The 17168-nt window shown below is 38.0% G+C and overlaps 1 protein-coding gene across 3 annotated transcripts in view; it reads left to right on the top strand.

Annotated features, from left to right (window-relative positions):
• The window catches only part of LOC144020243 (testis-expressed protein 2-like), a 44933-nt gene that overhangs the window by 11756 nt on the left and 16009 nt on the right, over positions 1–17168 (top strand). For all 3 annotated transcript variants that reach the window (XM_077523524.1, XM_077523525.1, XM_077523523.1), the window contains exons 3-9: positions 3299–4792; positions 4931–5131; positions 5353–5659; positions 5811–6034; positions 9289–9453; positions 12844–12943; positions 15816–15933. In XM_077523524.1, the coding sequence (XP_077379650.1) occupies positions 3314–4792; positions 4931–5131; positions 5353–5659; positions 5811–6034; positions 9289–9453; positions 12844–12943; positions 15816–15933 (2594 nt within the window). In that variant the 5' untranslated portion in view covers positions 3299–3313. The remainder of the gene's footprint in view (positions 1–3298; positions 4793–4930; positions 5132–5352; positions 5660–5810; positions 6035–9288; positions 9454–12843; positions 12944–15815; positions 15934–17168) is intronic.

The raw sequence follows: 17168 nt of genomic DNA, 5'->3' as shown, positions 1-17168 counted from the left end.
GGCCGTGGCTGTAGCGAACTATTTGTTACTACCAGCAGACAGTGATGAAGACTTACTTTCGTTTTTTTCCAGAAATATCCTTATATCCATTAGGGCTGGGAATCTTTGACTGTCTCACGATTTGATTCAGTTACGATTTTTGGGTCTACGATTCGATTCAGAATCAATTTTCGATTCACGATTCAAACAATTTTCGGTTCAAAATTATTTGATTGACAAATTTCTGCTTCAATTTACAGATATGCACAACATTGTCATGATCTACTCCAGTCTGCTTTGCAAGACAAAATGACAAATGGAGACATTAAAGTTTCTTTTTTGGTTGTTTAAACATTATTAATTTTGTATTGTAAATGTCTTTTTCCACAAAAACAGCATGTGGAATACAACTGCCTTTTCCCCTTCTTCAATTCTAATTTAAATAAAATCGATTTTTGGATATTAATTTTGATTTGATTCGATTAATAAATGAGAATCTTGATTCTTTTATGAATAGATTTTTTGGCACACCCTTAATATCCATCATGACTCCCTTTCTCGACTGTGATCGACAGTGGACATAAGCGGCAGTTCAGGAGCAAGCATTAGCAAACAAGCAGGAAAACTTGGAATGGATTATCACTTATACGGACATTCAAGTGGAATGGATTAGAATTGGATAACAAAACATGACAAGGGCTCTCGCTACCTACAGTACTATTGAAGTGAAGGAAATCAATTGATTTGTGATCATGTATGTAATTAATTACAGTCCACCCGTCACGTTATTTTCCTCAATGCTGCTTGTAGTTGGCATATTTGGAACACTTGGCGGATGTACAACTGCAAGCCTGGTCGCAATGGACGGCGCAGTGAAAACATGGACTGGATTAATACGAATAAGGATGTTTTCGACATGATTAAGTGGAATGGATTGGATAATGACACACGAGAACCATGGAAGTAAAGGGAAACCAACAGATTTATGATTATATGTACAATACATGAATAATGAGGTTATGCGCCTGAGTATTTAGTTCATTTTGCTTTCTGTATACTATATATTGAAGGTTTTTGATCTTTTTAGTAAAAAATATATATGTATATATTTATACAAAAAGAATACACAACTAATTCATTTAGGGAGGGCTTAAGAACATTTTAGGTAGGCTTGAGCCCCATAAAATAGGTCAAAAGACGCCAATGTCGAAGAACAATTCATGGCGAATGCATTGTGTCTTGTGTAAACCTAAAGCCCACCAGCGAGCCGCCTACAAGAATGTCCCATCCAATTTGAAAAAAAAACATATTGAGGTAAGGTACAGTCAAGCTAAATAATAATTACCCTTTCATTAGCTTGGCCCATAGTTAATGACAAGCACTTGTGATATTTTGTAACTACTCTAAATATCATTCTTAGTTGATGCAGTGGAAACAATTCATTTTCCATTGCATCTTTAAACCAAGACCACCATCAGAAGAGTGAAAAAAAATATTGCAGTGGCTTCATGATGTGATACAGTCAGTTTTAAGCGTTTAGGTGATGATCTTTGAATTTAATGGGCTTCAAATTATATGACAAGGAGGAAACATCTGGTAAAAATACATTTTACTGTTATTCGGGAAGTACATTTTAGACCATGTACTTTTTTACTTTTACTTGAGTAATTATTTGAATGAGTACTTTTACCAAAGTCATTTTTATACAAGTAATTGTACTTTTACTCAAGTACAGAATGTTAGTACTTTCCCCATCTCTGCTTATGAGTAACCTACAGTCTGGTATGCTGCTGTATTTTAATTTGGTACTGTTATATATTGTATAAATGACAACTATACAAACGCATATTTTTGAAGGTTTTGTCAAACAATTTAACAGTTGTTTTGGTGTGGACTGAGTTGGCTAGCAGACTGCCCACCCAGAATTGTGACAATAAGTGGCCAACTTGTCTGTGTGAGAACTGATGCTTCTTTTGTTCAGACAAGACGCTGTTACCTAACGTCATTATCCATTAACATGTGCTAGTGACATGACCATAGTGTCACAATGATGCAATCAGATGACTCATTTGATAATGTGAAATGGGATTAAGTTGATTGGAAACCACATCACATTTCAATGGGCCAACTCAGTTGTCCATCTGGAGAGCCACATCCACACTATCACCAGAAAAAATGAATTTATGATGTAAAGGGGTCTAATCCAACTCCAACTGATAATTTAATATAATAAGAATTGTATCCTAAGAGTTAATGTACTACCAGCATTCACACTTATATGACTCTGGAACCCAGTCCAAAGTTTACCCTGCCTCACGGTAAAGCCAACTCAGGTAGGCAGGTCTGAATAACAATAAATTGTAACAAAAATGGACAATACATATTCTTGAAAGTTATGTCAAACAGTTTAACAGTGATAACAGTAAGGATAAGCGCCGCGGTATAGAAGATTTATGGATGAACTTAAAGGTGGGTTCAAGGATATTTTTGTGGCTGCGTCTTCCAGGTGGATCATCTTAACGATTGTTTCTTGATCCTGTCAATCAATATGCTTACCGACGTCGTGCGTGCTCGTTCCTAGCTGCGCATGCGCACTTCGAGTGTTTGTAGCATGTAGCTAGCTTCGTGTAGTGAGCTTTGGATTCGGCCATTCATCGTTGTAGCTCCACCGAGCTGACCGCGTACTGTGAAAATAGCTGAGATCCGCAAGAAGATATCTGTATGAAGCAAGGTCGGCTGCAGAGACTGATGAAGATGATGATGAAGATGAACTCGGACGTTAGTGACATGTGAGAGGCGTTTCCCCCCGAACGAGCAGGAGAGCTGGTAGGATGGTCTTCCGCATGCACAGTTTTTTAAACGTGACAAACAGATGTTTGGCTTTAACTTTTTTAGAACATCATTGAATCCACCTTTAAGGCTTACGGTACACTGGCAACCAGAATTCAAGATGATTATGTGTTATATGTATACAGTAAATCAGTTGTAGCATTGAACAATGAAATTCTTACTTTGCTATTTTGCCTCCACTTAACCAGTGTTACCTGCTCGGGCCCTTGGAGCGATTGGGGGACTGAGGGAGTGTGGGCCACCAGTCAGGGAGGAACACACGCACACACACACACCGACACACACAACCAAAAACAAAAAACGGTCACGGAACATTGCGGACTGTAGCACCAGACAGGATCCTACTGTCATACACCAATGAAAACCCATCTCAGCTGTATTCTATTGTTGTTGTTTTTATTTTTATATCATGTCCAGTCCATTTTTATTTATGTGGTGTTTTATTTTTGTTTTTTTTTCCCCCTGACAGACTAAGTGCACTGCAATGACTAGCCAGCACCCTAGCCATGCAGAAAGCACTTACTCCACAGACAAACAGCCACCTCCTTTGGCCCCCAAGCTCCATGTCCATCGATCCGAGTCCAATGAGACCCTTACAATCCACTTCTCAGCTCTTGGGAAGGAGGAAGAGGAGGAGGAGGAAGAGCTGTACACAACATCGGTCTCCTCCACATCTACCACTCAAGACGAATTAAATATCGTGACAGGCGTTGAGGCTAGTGAGGAGATGTTTGAAGCACAGCAATCAGACCCTTCTGTTAATGTGGCTCCCACAACTCAATCTATCGGACTTTCACCACTTTCTACTTCTCAAACAACTTCATGGCCTCATCTTGCTGAGCAAAAAGGCACAAGTTCAAATTCATCACCCACTAAATCCTCAAGCTTTCCGTCTACTGACAAGTCCTTTCTAACCTTAATGAAATCTTTTGCCTCTGACGTTGAGTCTAAAGATGGAGTTGCTCCCACAACAAAGCATCGGCATCTCATGAAATCCTTGGTTAAATCCTTATCGTCTGACACATCTCAGGACTCCTCAACCTATCGTCTTTCGGAGTCCCGCCTTAATCTGCAACTCTTCAAACAATTCACTCACTCCAGGATGCACCATGCCACGACGTCAGTGACCGGTGATTCAAAAACAGCCCCTTCTTCACCGCTAATCTCACCAGATAACCGCAGTTTCTTCAAAGTCTCAGAGGTCGAATCACGAATTGAGGACACTAAACGTCGTCTCTCTGAGGCCATCTATGAACCACTTCAACTCCTGAGTAAGATCATGGATGAAAAGAGCAGCGGCAGCCTTGGTCGACCGAAGTCTCTATCTGCCAGTGCATCAGAACTCTACAACCTGACTTCTGTCAACGGCCACCTTGAGAGCAACAACAATGACTGCATCAAAGAGGAAGAAAGCAGTGAATTGGAGGGGGAAAGCCCAAACAGTGGGACCTCTGGCCCAGCAGATCCTCAGGTGGCACCTTTTAACATTAAGAGTGACAACAAATCATCCTCATTCCCAATCTTTTTGGACAAGTGCTCAATGTCTGCTCTTGCAAAACAGGAAGATGAGGATTATTGCATTTTGTACAGCGAGGACTTTGAATCTTGTACTACTGACACTGATGTTGATGTTGGTACTGGGACTGGCAGGCAATCTCAAGTGCCATTAAGCGGAAGTACTGAACCTTGCAGCGAGAATCAGTCTGAAGATGTTGAGTCCTCACCTACCGTTCCTCTCTATACCCTTTTCACCCTTACTATTCTGGTCTATGGGTGTTTTGTTTTGCCTTTGCCGGACCACATCCGAGGAATGCTGCTGGGAGTGGCATTAGGATTCTTTGTTGCTATAGCAGTTGTGTGGTTGACTGGATCAAAACCTGACAGACCCTTCAGATATTCTAAGCACCATGGAAAATCGTGGAGTCTTACAAAATTAGACATTGAAGAACCAGAAATCTTTAAGGTCAGTGAAAATGTATTTGTAAAATTACTTTATGAGTCAGGTATGCAACCAAATGTTTTCTTTATCGAAGATTGTTTTTGAAAGCTCATTGCAGTCCTTGTCAAAACCTAAAACCTGTACAATGTTCTTCATCTACAGGGCTGGATGAATGAAATAACAAACTACGACCCAGAAACCTACCATGCCACATTGACACACTCGGTGTTTGTCCGCTTGGAGGGCTCCGTCATCCGCCTGTCTAAACCAAACCACAATATTGCTCGACGTGCCATACACAATGAACCAAAACCCGATGTAACCTACATCAGTCAGAAGATTTATGATCTAACAAACAGCAAAGTATGTTATTAAATAACTTGTTTCCTCTGTAAAAACCACACGTGTGTATACACGCACGCACTCTGTCTAGTATACATATATTTGCAATTGCAACTATGATATTTACCAAACTTTTTTTTTTTTTTTTTTTTTATTGTACCAACTGTTTTGAGTCTTTGACTAGCTCATCATTTTTAAACAAAGCCCGATACTTCTCAAATTTCACCAAAACCATCTTCTAGGTGCATCTAGTGCCTCAGAGCCTGGCCAGGAAACGGATATGGAACAAAAAATATCCCATCTGCATTGAACTTGGCAAACAGGATGATTTCATATCCAAGGTGGAAGGTGACCCCAGTGAGAACAGAGGAGAGGGGCCAGGTGGAACTCAAGAGCCAGCCCGGTCAATGTCCTCCAGTAGAGATCTGACTCTCTATCTGTTTGGAAGGACTGGGAGGGAGAAGGAGGAGTGGTTCCAGAGGTTTATGTCAGCTTCTATGCTGAAGGTGGATTTGAAGAAAGCTGCAAGTCCTGCAAGCTCCAAAAGTGGTGAGCATGAATTATTTTCTTACAGAAAAAAAAGAATCTGTGTTGCTCCCACGCAACTATTGATTTTAGTAATTGATTACTTTATCGCCCACAAATGAATATGAGAATAATTTTAATGAGATTGAAAAATTCCTGTCCTTATTGCCCACAGCTCTGAGCTCTCACAGTCGTAGTAGTAGCCGCAGCAGTCTGGATGATACCCTCGCATCACAGCCCAGGACAAAAGATTCCCCAACATCAGGCAGTGCCAAAATCCACATGTTGGACTACAGCGTCTACATGGCTTCATTATTGACGAAACCAGTTCCACTCAAATCCCCAGCTACCAGCTCTGACCTCAACTGTCCGCAGAGCAGCCCTGGAGCCGAAAAGAAGGTGTCACATCGGCCGTTTAAAAATAAATAAATAAATGAATAAATAAACAAACAAACAAATAAATAAATACATAAATAAAAAGTTAAAAAAAATCCTCATTAGATGACACATCAGTACAGAAGCGTATTGCATTCACTTTGGAAAAAAAACTTTTTCTGACTAATTTTTGGGCTGAGCTTTGTTGTTGTATTTTTGTATTTTTTATTTTATTTTAAGTTTTTCTGAATATTTTTTTTCTGTTTTATATATGTATGTGTGTATATATGTATATATATATATATATGTATATATATATATATGTATATGTATATATATATATATATATATATATATATATATATATATATATATATATATATATATATATATATATATATATATATATTAGGGGTGTGAATTGCCTAGTACCTGACGATTCGATTCGTATCACGATTCACAGGTCACGATTCGATTCGATACCGATTAATCCCGATACGAATTTATAAGTCGATTGTTGCGATTTTTTTCCATTCAAATTTAGAAAATACTAATGAGTAAGCTTGTAGAGTGTAAGATTTATATGAAAATGTATTATTTATTTATCTGAAATTTCAGTCTTATAGAGGTTGTAATCTGTTTCATGTTTGAACAGCATTAAAATAAAATATTAAGGCTTAATGTTCCGTTCATATAACATTCTTCCATGCTCAAGGTTTGAATCCTAACCCGAAGTCAGACGTTTTGTTGAATATTTTTCCATTAAAAATGGAAGTTTAAAAATCGATTCTCACACACACACAAAAAAAAAAGGCAATGATGATGACGTTGAATCGGTAAGACTACCGAATGAACAATTCTGAGCTCTTTAAAAAAAAAATAAAAATCGATTTTTTTTTATTGAATCGCTTCAAGAATCGCGCGATGTAGTATCGCGATATATCGCCGAATCGATTTTTTTTTACACCCCTAAAATATATATATATATATATATATATATATATACTCGCTAATGGCGTACACTTTCCCGCATACCTCCAAGGTACCTTCAACCATATCACTTACTGGCTCATTTAAGGTAAGTATACGAACATGTCAACCGATCGGCATGATTTTTGTAAGCTTACAGTTAAGTTTCTATGAAAAACGTATTGCATGCGGGAACGTGTCCGCCATTAGCGAGTCTGCAACAAGTCACATGGAGTTCAGAGGTGTGTTTTTTTTGTTTTTTTTTTGTTTTGTTTTTATTAAAGGTTTCTCTGTTTTTCAATATATATATTTGTTTTTTTTAATATATTATTTTATTTTTATATATTTTTTTAATAACAGAAAAACTATTATATTTTGTAAAACAACAAATTAAAAAATACACCAAAAAAAAACTTGTCAGAAAAACTTTTATTTTTTTTTACCCCCCAAGTGAATGCAATACACTTTCGTACATCAGTTATCTTTTCTTTCAGTATTTCACTTGTAAGCAATTATAGCATGTTAGAGGAGTAGAATATAATGTACCACTTAAGCAAACACAAAAAAGTGATCAGGCAAAACACATTGTATCTTTAATGGGATTCAAATTAGACAGCATAATCATTTAAAAAAACTAACTTGAGAATAAAGAAAATAATGAGATGGTCCCCATTCACAAGTCTGCACACTCTTCGTTCTTAATACTGTGGTTTGAGCCCTTGAGTATCAATGATGGCTTGCAGTCTGTTTTGATAGTTTTGGCCGAGGCCCATTTTTTATTTTTATTTTTTATCATCAGGTGGTAAAGCTGCCTATTCTTCTTGGCAATGCCTCCAGGTGCTGTAAATTATTCGGCTGTCTTCATGAACTGCATGTTTGAGATCTTTCAAGGGTGGGTCAATGAAATTGAGGTCAGCAGACTGGGATGTGCCGCTCCAGAACCTTTGATTTTGTTTTATTTTTTCCCCTGCTGTTGCCATGGAAGGGATGACTTGGCCTTGTGTTTGGATCAATGTCATGTTGGAAAGTCCAAGTGTCTCATGTGCAGCTTCCGGGCTAATGAATGCTAATTGTCCTCCAGTATTTTCTGATAAAATGGATAAAATGTTGCATTCGTCTGGTCATCAATTTTAATGATATTCCTTGTGCCATTGTAGCTCACAAAACCCCGAAACATCATACCTTATGTTTTATAGTAGGGATGATGTACTTTTCATCGATTCATAAGCCTTGTTAATTCCTCTCCAAACAGTGTGGTTGTATGTTAATCACTTCTAGTAACTGTTTCAGAAGTTTAGAGCCTTGTCTAGGATCTGTTTGGCATATTTAAAGGACGCTGTTTTTTTGGGGGGTTTGCTTTTTGTTTGCATTAGCGCACGAACAGCTTTTTTTTTCTGTCAACTCGACTTTGCAGTGTGAAGCCCATTTTTGTTCTTGTAAAGTAACTCCCTATTGCGCAGCTTGAACCAGCCACACAACTTTGTTTTTTCTTGTAGAGAAGCCTGTGTTTCAGTTGCAGTTTCTTTTTACTGTACATCCTAAACATTCGTCATGGCAGTTATCTTATTTGGTCTACCTGGTTATGGCTTGATATCAACAGAGCCACTAATTTTCCACTTCTGTATTTTAGTTTGTTAACCACCAATTGACATTTTCAAACCTCTTGATATATTTTTATATCTTTTCCAAGATTTCGAAAATACTGTAGCTTGTCTGACGTGTCGTTTCAGTTTTTTAGCTTTCCGAATGGCTTGCTATCCACTACGTGAAATGTGGTCTCTCAAGATCTGAGAAACTCATTGAATATTAAATATGTGGAAACTCACTTTTAATTAATAGCCATTTAAACCTGTGTGTGTCACTTAGGTCAAACATTCAAGGGCATGGAATGATACTTTTTGATCAGGGCCATTTTGGTAATATAAGTTGGCATTCTGATTTTAAAAGGACACTTCTTCAACTAGAAACCGCTTCACGTGATCACTATCTCTAAATAAAAGGTTTCCGCATGGTCAGTCATATGGGGTATATGCCACGGAAGAGGCGGGACGTGATTTTGCACATCAGTTTGTTTCCGGTCCGGGTTTACGAACGCGCAACCAAGGGGCACAAAGTCGGAAGCACAAGTATTTTTTACGCAGTCCACACGTCGCAAACCAAACCGGAAACAAACTGATGTGCAAAAACAGTCCCGCCTCTTCCGTGGCATATACCCCATTATCCCCCCAAAATTGTCAATATTCTGCCTAGGTATGTGAATTAGCGCAGCTGTGTAATATATATATATAAGAAACATACTGTTTCCATAGCTTCAGAGCCCCACCTCAGCGCAGGAGAAGCTGAAGGAGGATGGTGAGGATCCTGTTGCCTGGGTAAATGCAGCTGCTGGTCGGCTCTTCTGGGATTTTCTGCGGGAGCCGTACTGGGCTGAAGTTGTCTCCAAGAAGATTCAAATGAAACTCAGCAAGATACGGGTGAGCAGATTGAGGCCCAATGTTGATTTTCTTTTAAAAGTGTAAGACATTCAAACAGTGAAAAAAGTTGTCATGCATCTTTTTAAAGCTTCGAAAGGAACACGCAAAGAATAGTCAGTTGCATTTTAATTTGATTCATCTTGCTTTTTTTATTGGTTTGTTTCTATTCTAGGTATTATTTGTTTGATAGCTGGTTAACATAGTTCCAGACTCAATAATGCTTCCGAAATTATTTTAGTCTTAAGGTTGTTAATATTGTAGTCTCAGTACCATGCTGGAAAATGTTTGAGCTCAGACATATCCACAAGGGACTGACATGTAGAAACAAGATTTGTTGATGTGTATTGCGCTGTATCTGTGGTGTATATACAGTACAGACCTCAATTCCAATTAAGTTGGGAGCCAGAATGTTGTGTAACACATAAGTAAAAACAGAATACTTGATTTACAAATCCTTTTCAACCTATATTCAGAAGGTCACAGGCATTCAATTTTGGTTTTTGGCCTTGCCGCTTACGTGCAGAGATTTCTCCTGATTCTCAGAATCTTTTTCATACTAGACTAAGTGCAATTTCTAGGGAAATTGCGTGGAAATGCTGAAAGCTGAATACTAAGATTTTGAATGCATGTGGAATTGCTTATGAAGTAAATTGAGAGATAAATTATGAATTGATGACCTCCTGTTTACTGGGCAATTGACTTTGCCACCGAGCAGTATCAGACACCTGGTGATGATGATAAGTTATGAAGTGGGCGTGAAACGTGAATGTCTGTCCCATTGAAAATTAATGGGGAAAAGTTTATATAAAATATTAAATTAAAATATTAAATTGTGCAAAGTAAGTAATGTGGAATCAGACGATATATACCCCAGGAGGCGAGACCTTTTGAAGCTAGTTGAAATTTGAACAGTGTAAATTGGAAGTATTATGTGGGAGTTGTTACGCAGCAAAAAAGTGTGGAGAATAAAAATCACAATAACATATGTGGGAATGCTTCAGCATTATGAAGACGGTAGATGGATGGAATCCCCAAATTCCTTTCTCAATTATAAGTTGAGAAACTTTCTTAAACTGTTTGACTATTTTCTCACACAGTTGTTCACAAAAAAAGTGAGCCCCATCTCATTCTTGCTTGTGAACAGCTGAGCCTGAGATGCCCCTTTTATGGACTATATGCACAAATCACTTCCGCATTCACCGGATGAGCGCACCCAACCTTCCGGTGCAGGGAGACTTCAGCGGAACCCACTGTTAAAGTGATAGAAAACTCCAATCCTAAATCCTTAGCCCACTCAAAAAGACAAAAAACACTATGTTTATCATAATTTTAAAACTACTAATTAAATCTCCCAGAATCGTAATTTTGACAGCTTAAGCTCTGGCAATGACGCAATTGCTTAAAATGATTACTACACGGAAATACAAGCTGTTTGAGTAGCAAGGAAAGCTTTTTTTTTTTCAATGTAAATTACGTATTGTAGCTCCTCTACGGGTCCACAAAATATCCTACGCCGCCCCCCACTCCAGTCAGACGGTGTATAGGTGAGGTGTTGAATCTTCAGATGGAACCAGCCGACTGTTCATGTTCATGTTCATGACATCTAAGATTTTTATTGTTCCATTTCTAATTATTTATTTTTTGTTTTTCTTTTTTTTTGTTTTTGTTTTTAATTTTAATGATACGTTATTAGATAAGAATAGTTTATTAGTACATTACCATGATAGAATAGGGAGTAGGACTAGATCAATTATTGCTCTTCTTCCTACTCCTTTTGAACATGTAATTTTTGACATTAATGAATTATTTTCTTTCTTCAATTTTTTATTTTAACTTCAACTTATATTTTGTAATGTGTTAATATGTTCAATAAACCAACCAACCCTCTCTGGTCTGTAGCCTCCTCTTCGCCACGTCTCTTCACCGACGTCGTCAATATTTTGAATCAGATGTAATGCCTTCCCTTGAGGTTTGTTTTTTTCATGTCAGCCCATGATGACATGCTGAAACCAAAACGTTGAAGTAACAATCCATAGTAACGTTCCACATTACTATGGAAATCTGACAGCGTTGTCAGTGGTAAAGAATAATGACTCATATCAATATTTTCACGTTTTTAATACAATAAAATGGCAGCATGGGAATAATATACATAAAGGCACATGAAAAGTAAAAAAGGCAGAAACATAATTTTGTCAAAAGAGTAACACCACATTGTGGTGTATTGTTATTAATGTGACCACGGCGCCCTTGTGCGATCGAGTTATCCCTGCCAATGTTAACACAAAGTGTCTCCGGTGGTTACCACAAGAGGGGAGAAAACAAGGTTAAACCTGTCTATCTGCACACACAGCAGTGATTGCTCGATGTCGTCTCTTCTTCGATGCATTGGCAAATGCACGCAACTACACTCATAAGAAAAAATGCCGAAAATATATTCCAAAGCGCTGACAACTGGTGAGGTTCTCTGAAGGAAAACAAATGGCAATCGCCCCTACCGGAGAGGGCGGTGCGCTCATAAATTTTCCCGGAAATACGTCACAGCTATTTGTGCATAGATTCCATATCCAGTCATCATGACACTCATCTGTTTTACAATTAACCTGTTCCAAACAGAATTTTTTTTAAGCATTCCTCAACTTCCCAATCTGTTGTTGCCATGTTGCAAGCATCCTATTCAAAATGAGAGAATATTTGCACACAAAAAAAATGCTGTACATGGTAGTTGTAACTTGCATTTTTTTGACGTAGCGACAAACTTTTAATTGCGACAATGGTTGTGGCGATGTTAACTGACAATGGTTGTCCTTTATGCAATCGAAGGTCTCCACTTTCAATGTTTGTTTTTGGCCTTGCCACTTAGGTGCAGAGCTTTCTCCAAATTCTCTGAATCTTTTGATGATATTATTGCCCGTCGATAAAGAACATTCCTTGCATTTGTATGTTAAGAAATGTCCTAAACTGTTGAACTATTTTCTCATTACACATCATTGCTTGTGAACAACTGAGCCTTTCGGGGATGTTTCTTTTATACTCAATCATGATGACATTCTCTCATTTCCAGTTAACCTGTTCACCCGTGAAATGTTCCAAACAGGAGTTTCCTGAACTTTCAGTTTTTTTTCCTTCTCCAGTCTCAGCATTTCTGGAACTTGTGCAAGCATCAAATTGAAAAGGAGAAAAAAAAAAAGAAAAAAGAAGAAATGTTTAATTGAATACCCTACAAAGTTGAAAATGATTTGAAAATCACTGTATTTTTATTTACATTTTACACAAGGTCCCACTTCACCTGAATTGGGGTTTGTACGTTTTTGTTAAAACCATATTATTCAAAACTGAAAAAAAAATATATATTTTTGGGAGCAAATAATTACTTCTTCTCTTTTCCAGTTGCCATACTTCATGAATGAGCTAACCCTGACAGAACTAGACATGGGTGTGGCCACACCGAGGATCCTTGCAGCGTCCAGTCCTTCCATTGACTACAAGGGTAAGTGAGAGAAAAGAATTGGGGCTGTCACTCATGAATTTCTATAGAATCAGTGATGCCATTGATTATTCCACTTAGTGATAAGCGATAGTTCATGATTTAACAAGGGGAGCAAGTTTTTCACACAGGTCCTGCCTGGTAGCTTTGAAAATTTTTATATCCTTAATACTCAACTCAGTTGTATTTATTAAGCACTTTAAAACATGCATTGCAGTACAGATAGAAATAGTGTAAATATGAGCTACTTGTTGTTTTAGAACATAGACTGTATTCAGAAATTCATGGGAGGGAAGTGCCTCTGCCTCTCTGAACATTCTCAGAGTAGTGCACAGTATATACAATAATGTGTATATACTGTTTATATCTTATTTTTAAAATATATAATTTATTTTTGCTAAAGCACTTCTGGATGGATGCAAACTGCATTTTGTTGTTCTGAACTTGTGACAGTGCAATGACAGTGAAGTTGAATTCTATTCTAAGGCAGCAGAGTGAATTTCTGAACGTGCAATTACAAACAGCTTGCTTATAAACTTATTTTTGGAAATCTGTAGCTAGCAGCTATTTGCTTGTGTTTATTTTCACACTTGCTGGCACTTCGGAATCTCAACTGTTTGTATACAATTCTGGTCAAGTCAGTTTTCCATATCTCCTAAGTGTGTACTTTCTTGGCTTCATATCAAATGCCGCATTAGCGTTCTTTGCCTAACCTGACATTTCACTTTCAGATTGCATAACATCCATCTGGAAACAAACCGATATAAACTGTTTGGGAAAGGCCAGGCACTCTGAGGGAAGTTGTGGATTGGAGGAACTTTCAATTTATTACACATGTGAATCGTTCAACAGATCAACAAGTAATAGTAGCAATTTCCACCAGCAACCGTCTTTATTTCCACTACAGTACACACTTTTAATCTAGTGCCGATTTTAGTAAACCTGTTGCTTACTCTTAGTCTCTAACATTGTTCATAATCTTGCTCTGTAACTGTGAACAGTACAGCTAAATCACACTTGTAACTGCTAAAGCTATCCACTCCAATATTGTTAAATGGTAAATTCTGGTAGTCTGAATGATGGATTTGTGAGCTTACAAGCCTCTTGTTTCCTCATTGTCATGTGCTCTGTAAGGTAAGACTGCATATCATATGTAGGATAGTCCTTACCTATCACTAAAAAAATGTTTTGAAAGTGACACGTCTGGCACCTACATACGTTGTTTACTTACTCCCATTCCATACCTCTTTGACTTTCATCAAATGTTGACATCCGCTGCCCGCTAATGGGTAACCTAGAAAGGGTTACTGCAACAGAACAGAGAACTGAATCCTGTCCCATTGTGATACATACAAAGAAAGATGAACACCCATTTGCTCATGATATTACGTAATGTGTTGGAATTTGTTAATTTCGCAGTGGCTGTATCTGCCAACAGAACTATGAATGATACAACACTGTATAGTAGGTCTCTGTCCTATGTGTACCTTGAAGTCATAAAGGCAATGTTGAAGAAGCTGGCAGTTCTGAAGAATTCTGTAGAACAACTCATTTATTCAAAGTTGAGAAGAGGCAAAAGTGTTGGAAAACGTTGTTCAAGCAATACTGATAACCGCAACCTTGACAAGATTGTAACGCAAAACCCATTCAAGAATTTGGGCTTCACAAAGAGCAGACTGAGGCTGGAGTAAGTGCGTCATTAGCCAATGTGCAAAATCCTATTTTAGGAGAAAGTCAATTTTAAATTACATCCAGGTTTGAAGGAACCTGATTCAGGGGAAGAGTTGTGAGTCACAGCCAAAGTTGCTTGCAGTCAAAAGTAAAATGATTGTTGGGGATTCCGTGCCATCTACAGGTGTTGGCCCACTATTCTCTCTGAAGTCTAAAGTCAACACAACTGCTGGCCAACACATTTTTAAAAACGTAATGCATCATTCTTCGGGCAGAAGCTTTATTGAAATGCATATTCCACACACTAGGAGGAATTGGAACTTGTCTGTCACTATCGAATATTTTTAGAATCGATTAATCGATTGATTATTCAATCGATTGACTAATCAGATTAATTTTAATTTTGAATTAAAGTGTATTATAAAAAGATTTTTCCCCCCCCCGATTACTGTTTATTAACCAGTGATTGGTATATTTGTATTAGGATTGGAAAAAAGGGGGATTGATGTACTATGTTTCCAGTTGGGTCATTGTTTTCCAAAGTAAAAACTGATGTTTGCAAATGTCTTATTTTGATTAAACAGAAGATAATTGGTCTTCTTTCATGAAGGACTACAGAAATCGGTGAACAATTATTGTTAATATGCTGAAATCACGGGATTTGGACAATCTTTAATTAAAAAATGTCTCCAAACAATTCATCGATTATTAAAATAGTTGTTGATTAATTTGATAATCAATTACTTGTCGATTAATTTATTAATTTTAACAGCTCTAATTGGCACCTATTCCAAAACTGTCAACAGCTGGTTGAATAACCGTGATGTTGCCATGCTTGATTGGCCAACAAACTCACCAGATGTATACCTCTTGGAAATATGGGGGATGCTGAGAGACACCAGACCTGATTTACTGCCGCTTTCAAAGAAACCTGGCTTTCCAAGCTAATTTTAATTGCAACACCTTTTCAACCTTCATCACGTTTAGTTACTGCAGTAATTCAGACCAAAGGTACTGCAACCAGGTATTGACACTTTATGGCAATCTTCTGTTGATCTAACCTGCACAATTTTGGAATGTAGGAGCAAACTGGAGTACCAGGAGAAAACCTATGCAAGCTATGGAACATGAACCAAAATTCAAGGCAGATCTTTCAAACTACTTTCAAAATTTGACCCCTCTCATTTTCACTTTGCCGTCACAGGTCTGTGGTTTGACTTGGACATTTCCTACAGCGGGTCCTTCCTGATGACCCTTGAAACGAAGATGAACCTGATTCGCCTGGGCAAGGAAGGAGAAAGCCTCCGCATAGGAGAAGATGGGTAAAGAATCCAAATGCTTGTTTTCTCTATTGAATAAAATGGACTCAGGGCCGATTCCACTTAAGGTTTGCGTGGCTTTTAACCCTATTAAAAATAGAGCAGACACAGTCTCATTCACAAAGCATGCGCAGATGGTGAAATTCCTAACTGTGCCGCCAAGCAAAATATGTCGTTTTGCGCCCCTGTTTGTGGGTATTTAAGATATTGACGGTGAAGACATTTGACGGTGAATTTGCTCATCTCTATATCTCTATACAAATGATCCTCATTGATAAACAGCATCTAATTCACTAACACCAGCGCTAATAGCCACAAGCAGTTAGTGACACAAATAACATCTATAGCAGGCATCTCCAAGTTTGGTTTTCCATCCCTCCCTCCTCCAACACACCTAAATCATGTAATCATTAGGCTTTTGCAGAGCTTGTTGATGAGCTGATCATTTGATTCAGTAGGGGTGTAACGATAAGGACAATATCGTGATATTGTGATATTAAAACTGCCACAATATCATCGTCGTCATGTTCACAATATTTAAAAGGAACACATCTGTTAAAAAAGTCACGTTGTTTTCCATTTGTGCAGTTCTAGCACCCTCTAGTGGCTAGTTTATTAATGCAATTCAATTTTCATGAGGGATGTTTTGGCCTTCTATGTTTAAAATCTATGCTAATTGTCAGATGAAGGGGAACCTAATTTGCTTGTGAGGCGATCAATGTGTGCTTGCATTAGCAAGTAAGTGCCTCACTATTGTTGTTAGAGATTGTCGGTGGTTTATATGCATTGCTGTTATGTACAAAAAAGCACAATATTTTGTTTTGGGTTTTTTTAGTATGAGATTTTTTTTTTCTTTTTTACAATATTTTGACCTTTTTTAAATATCGCCAACCCCCTCACAATATCGTATAGTGAACTTCATATCGTGATATCGTTTTGTGATGTTTGGATATCGTTACATCCCTATGATTCAGCTGTGTTGGAGCAGGGCGACATGGAAAACAGGCTGGATAAGGGCTCTTGAGGACCAAAGTTGGCGATCCATGGTCGATTGAAAATGGTGTAAAATTGGCACAATGTGTAGAATCCGGTCCAAGGCAACAGTAAGACGGAGAAGGCATCATCATGCCAGACAGAGCCACCGCCTCCTACGCAGATCACGTACTGTGCGTAGGTTGCCATTCGCCCTGGGTGTGGGAGATTTTGCAATGTAAAAGACATGACGTCCTGTGTCCATA

This window comes from Festucalex cinctus, chromosome 6 (assembly GCF_051991245.1).
Source record: "Festucalex cinctus isolate MCC-2025b chromosome 6, RoL_Fcin_1.0, whole genome shotgun sequence".
Taxonomy (NCBI): Eukaryota; Metazoa; Chordata; class Actinopteri; order Syngnathiformes; family Syngnathidae; genus Festucalex; species Festucalex cinctus.
The sequence above is the reverse complement of the archived record's forward strand: the minus strand, read 5'-3'. Positions and strand labels throughout refer to the sequence as shown.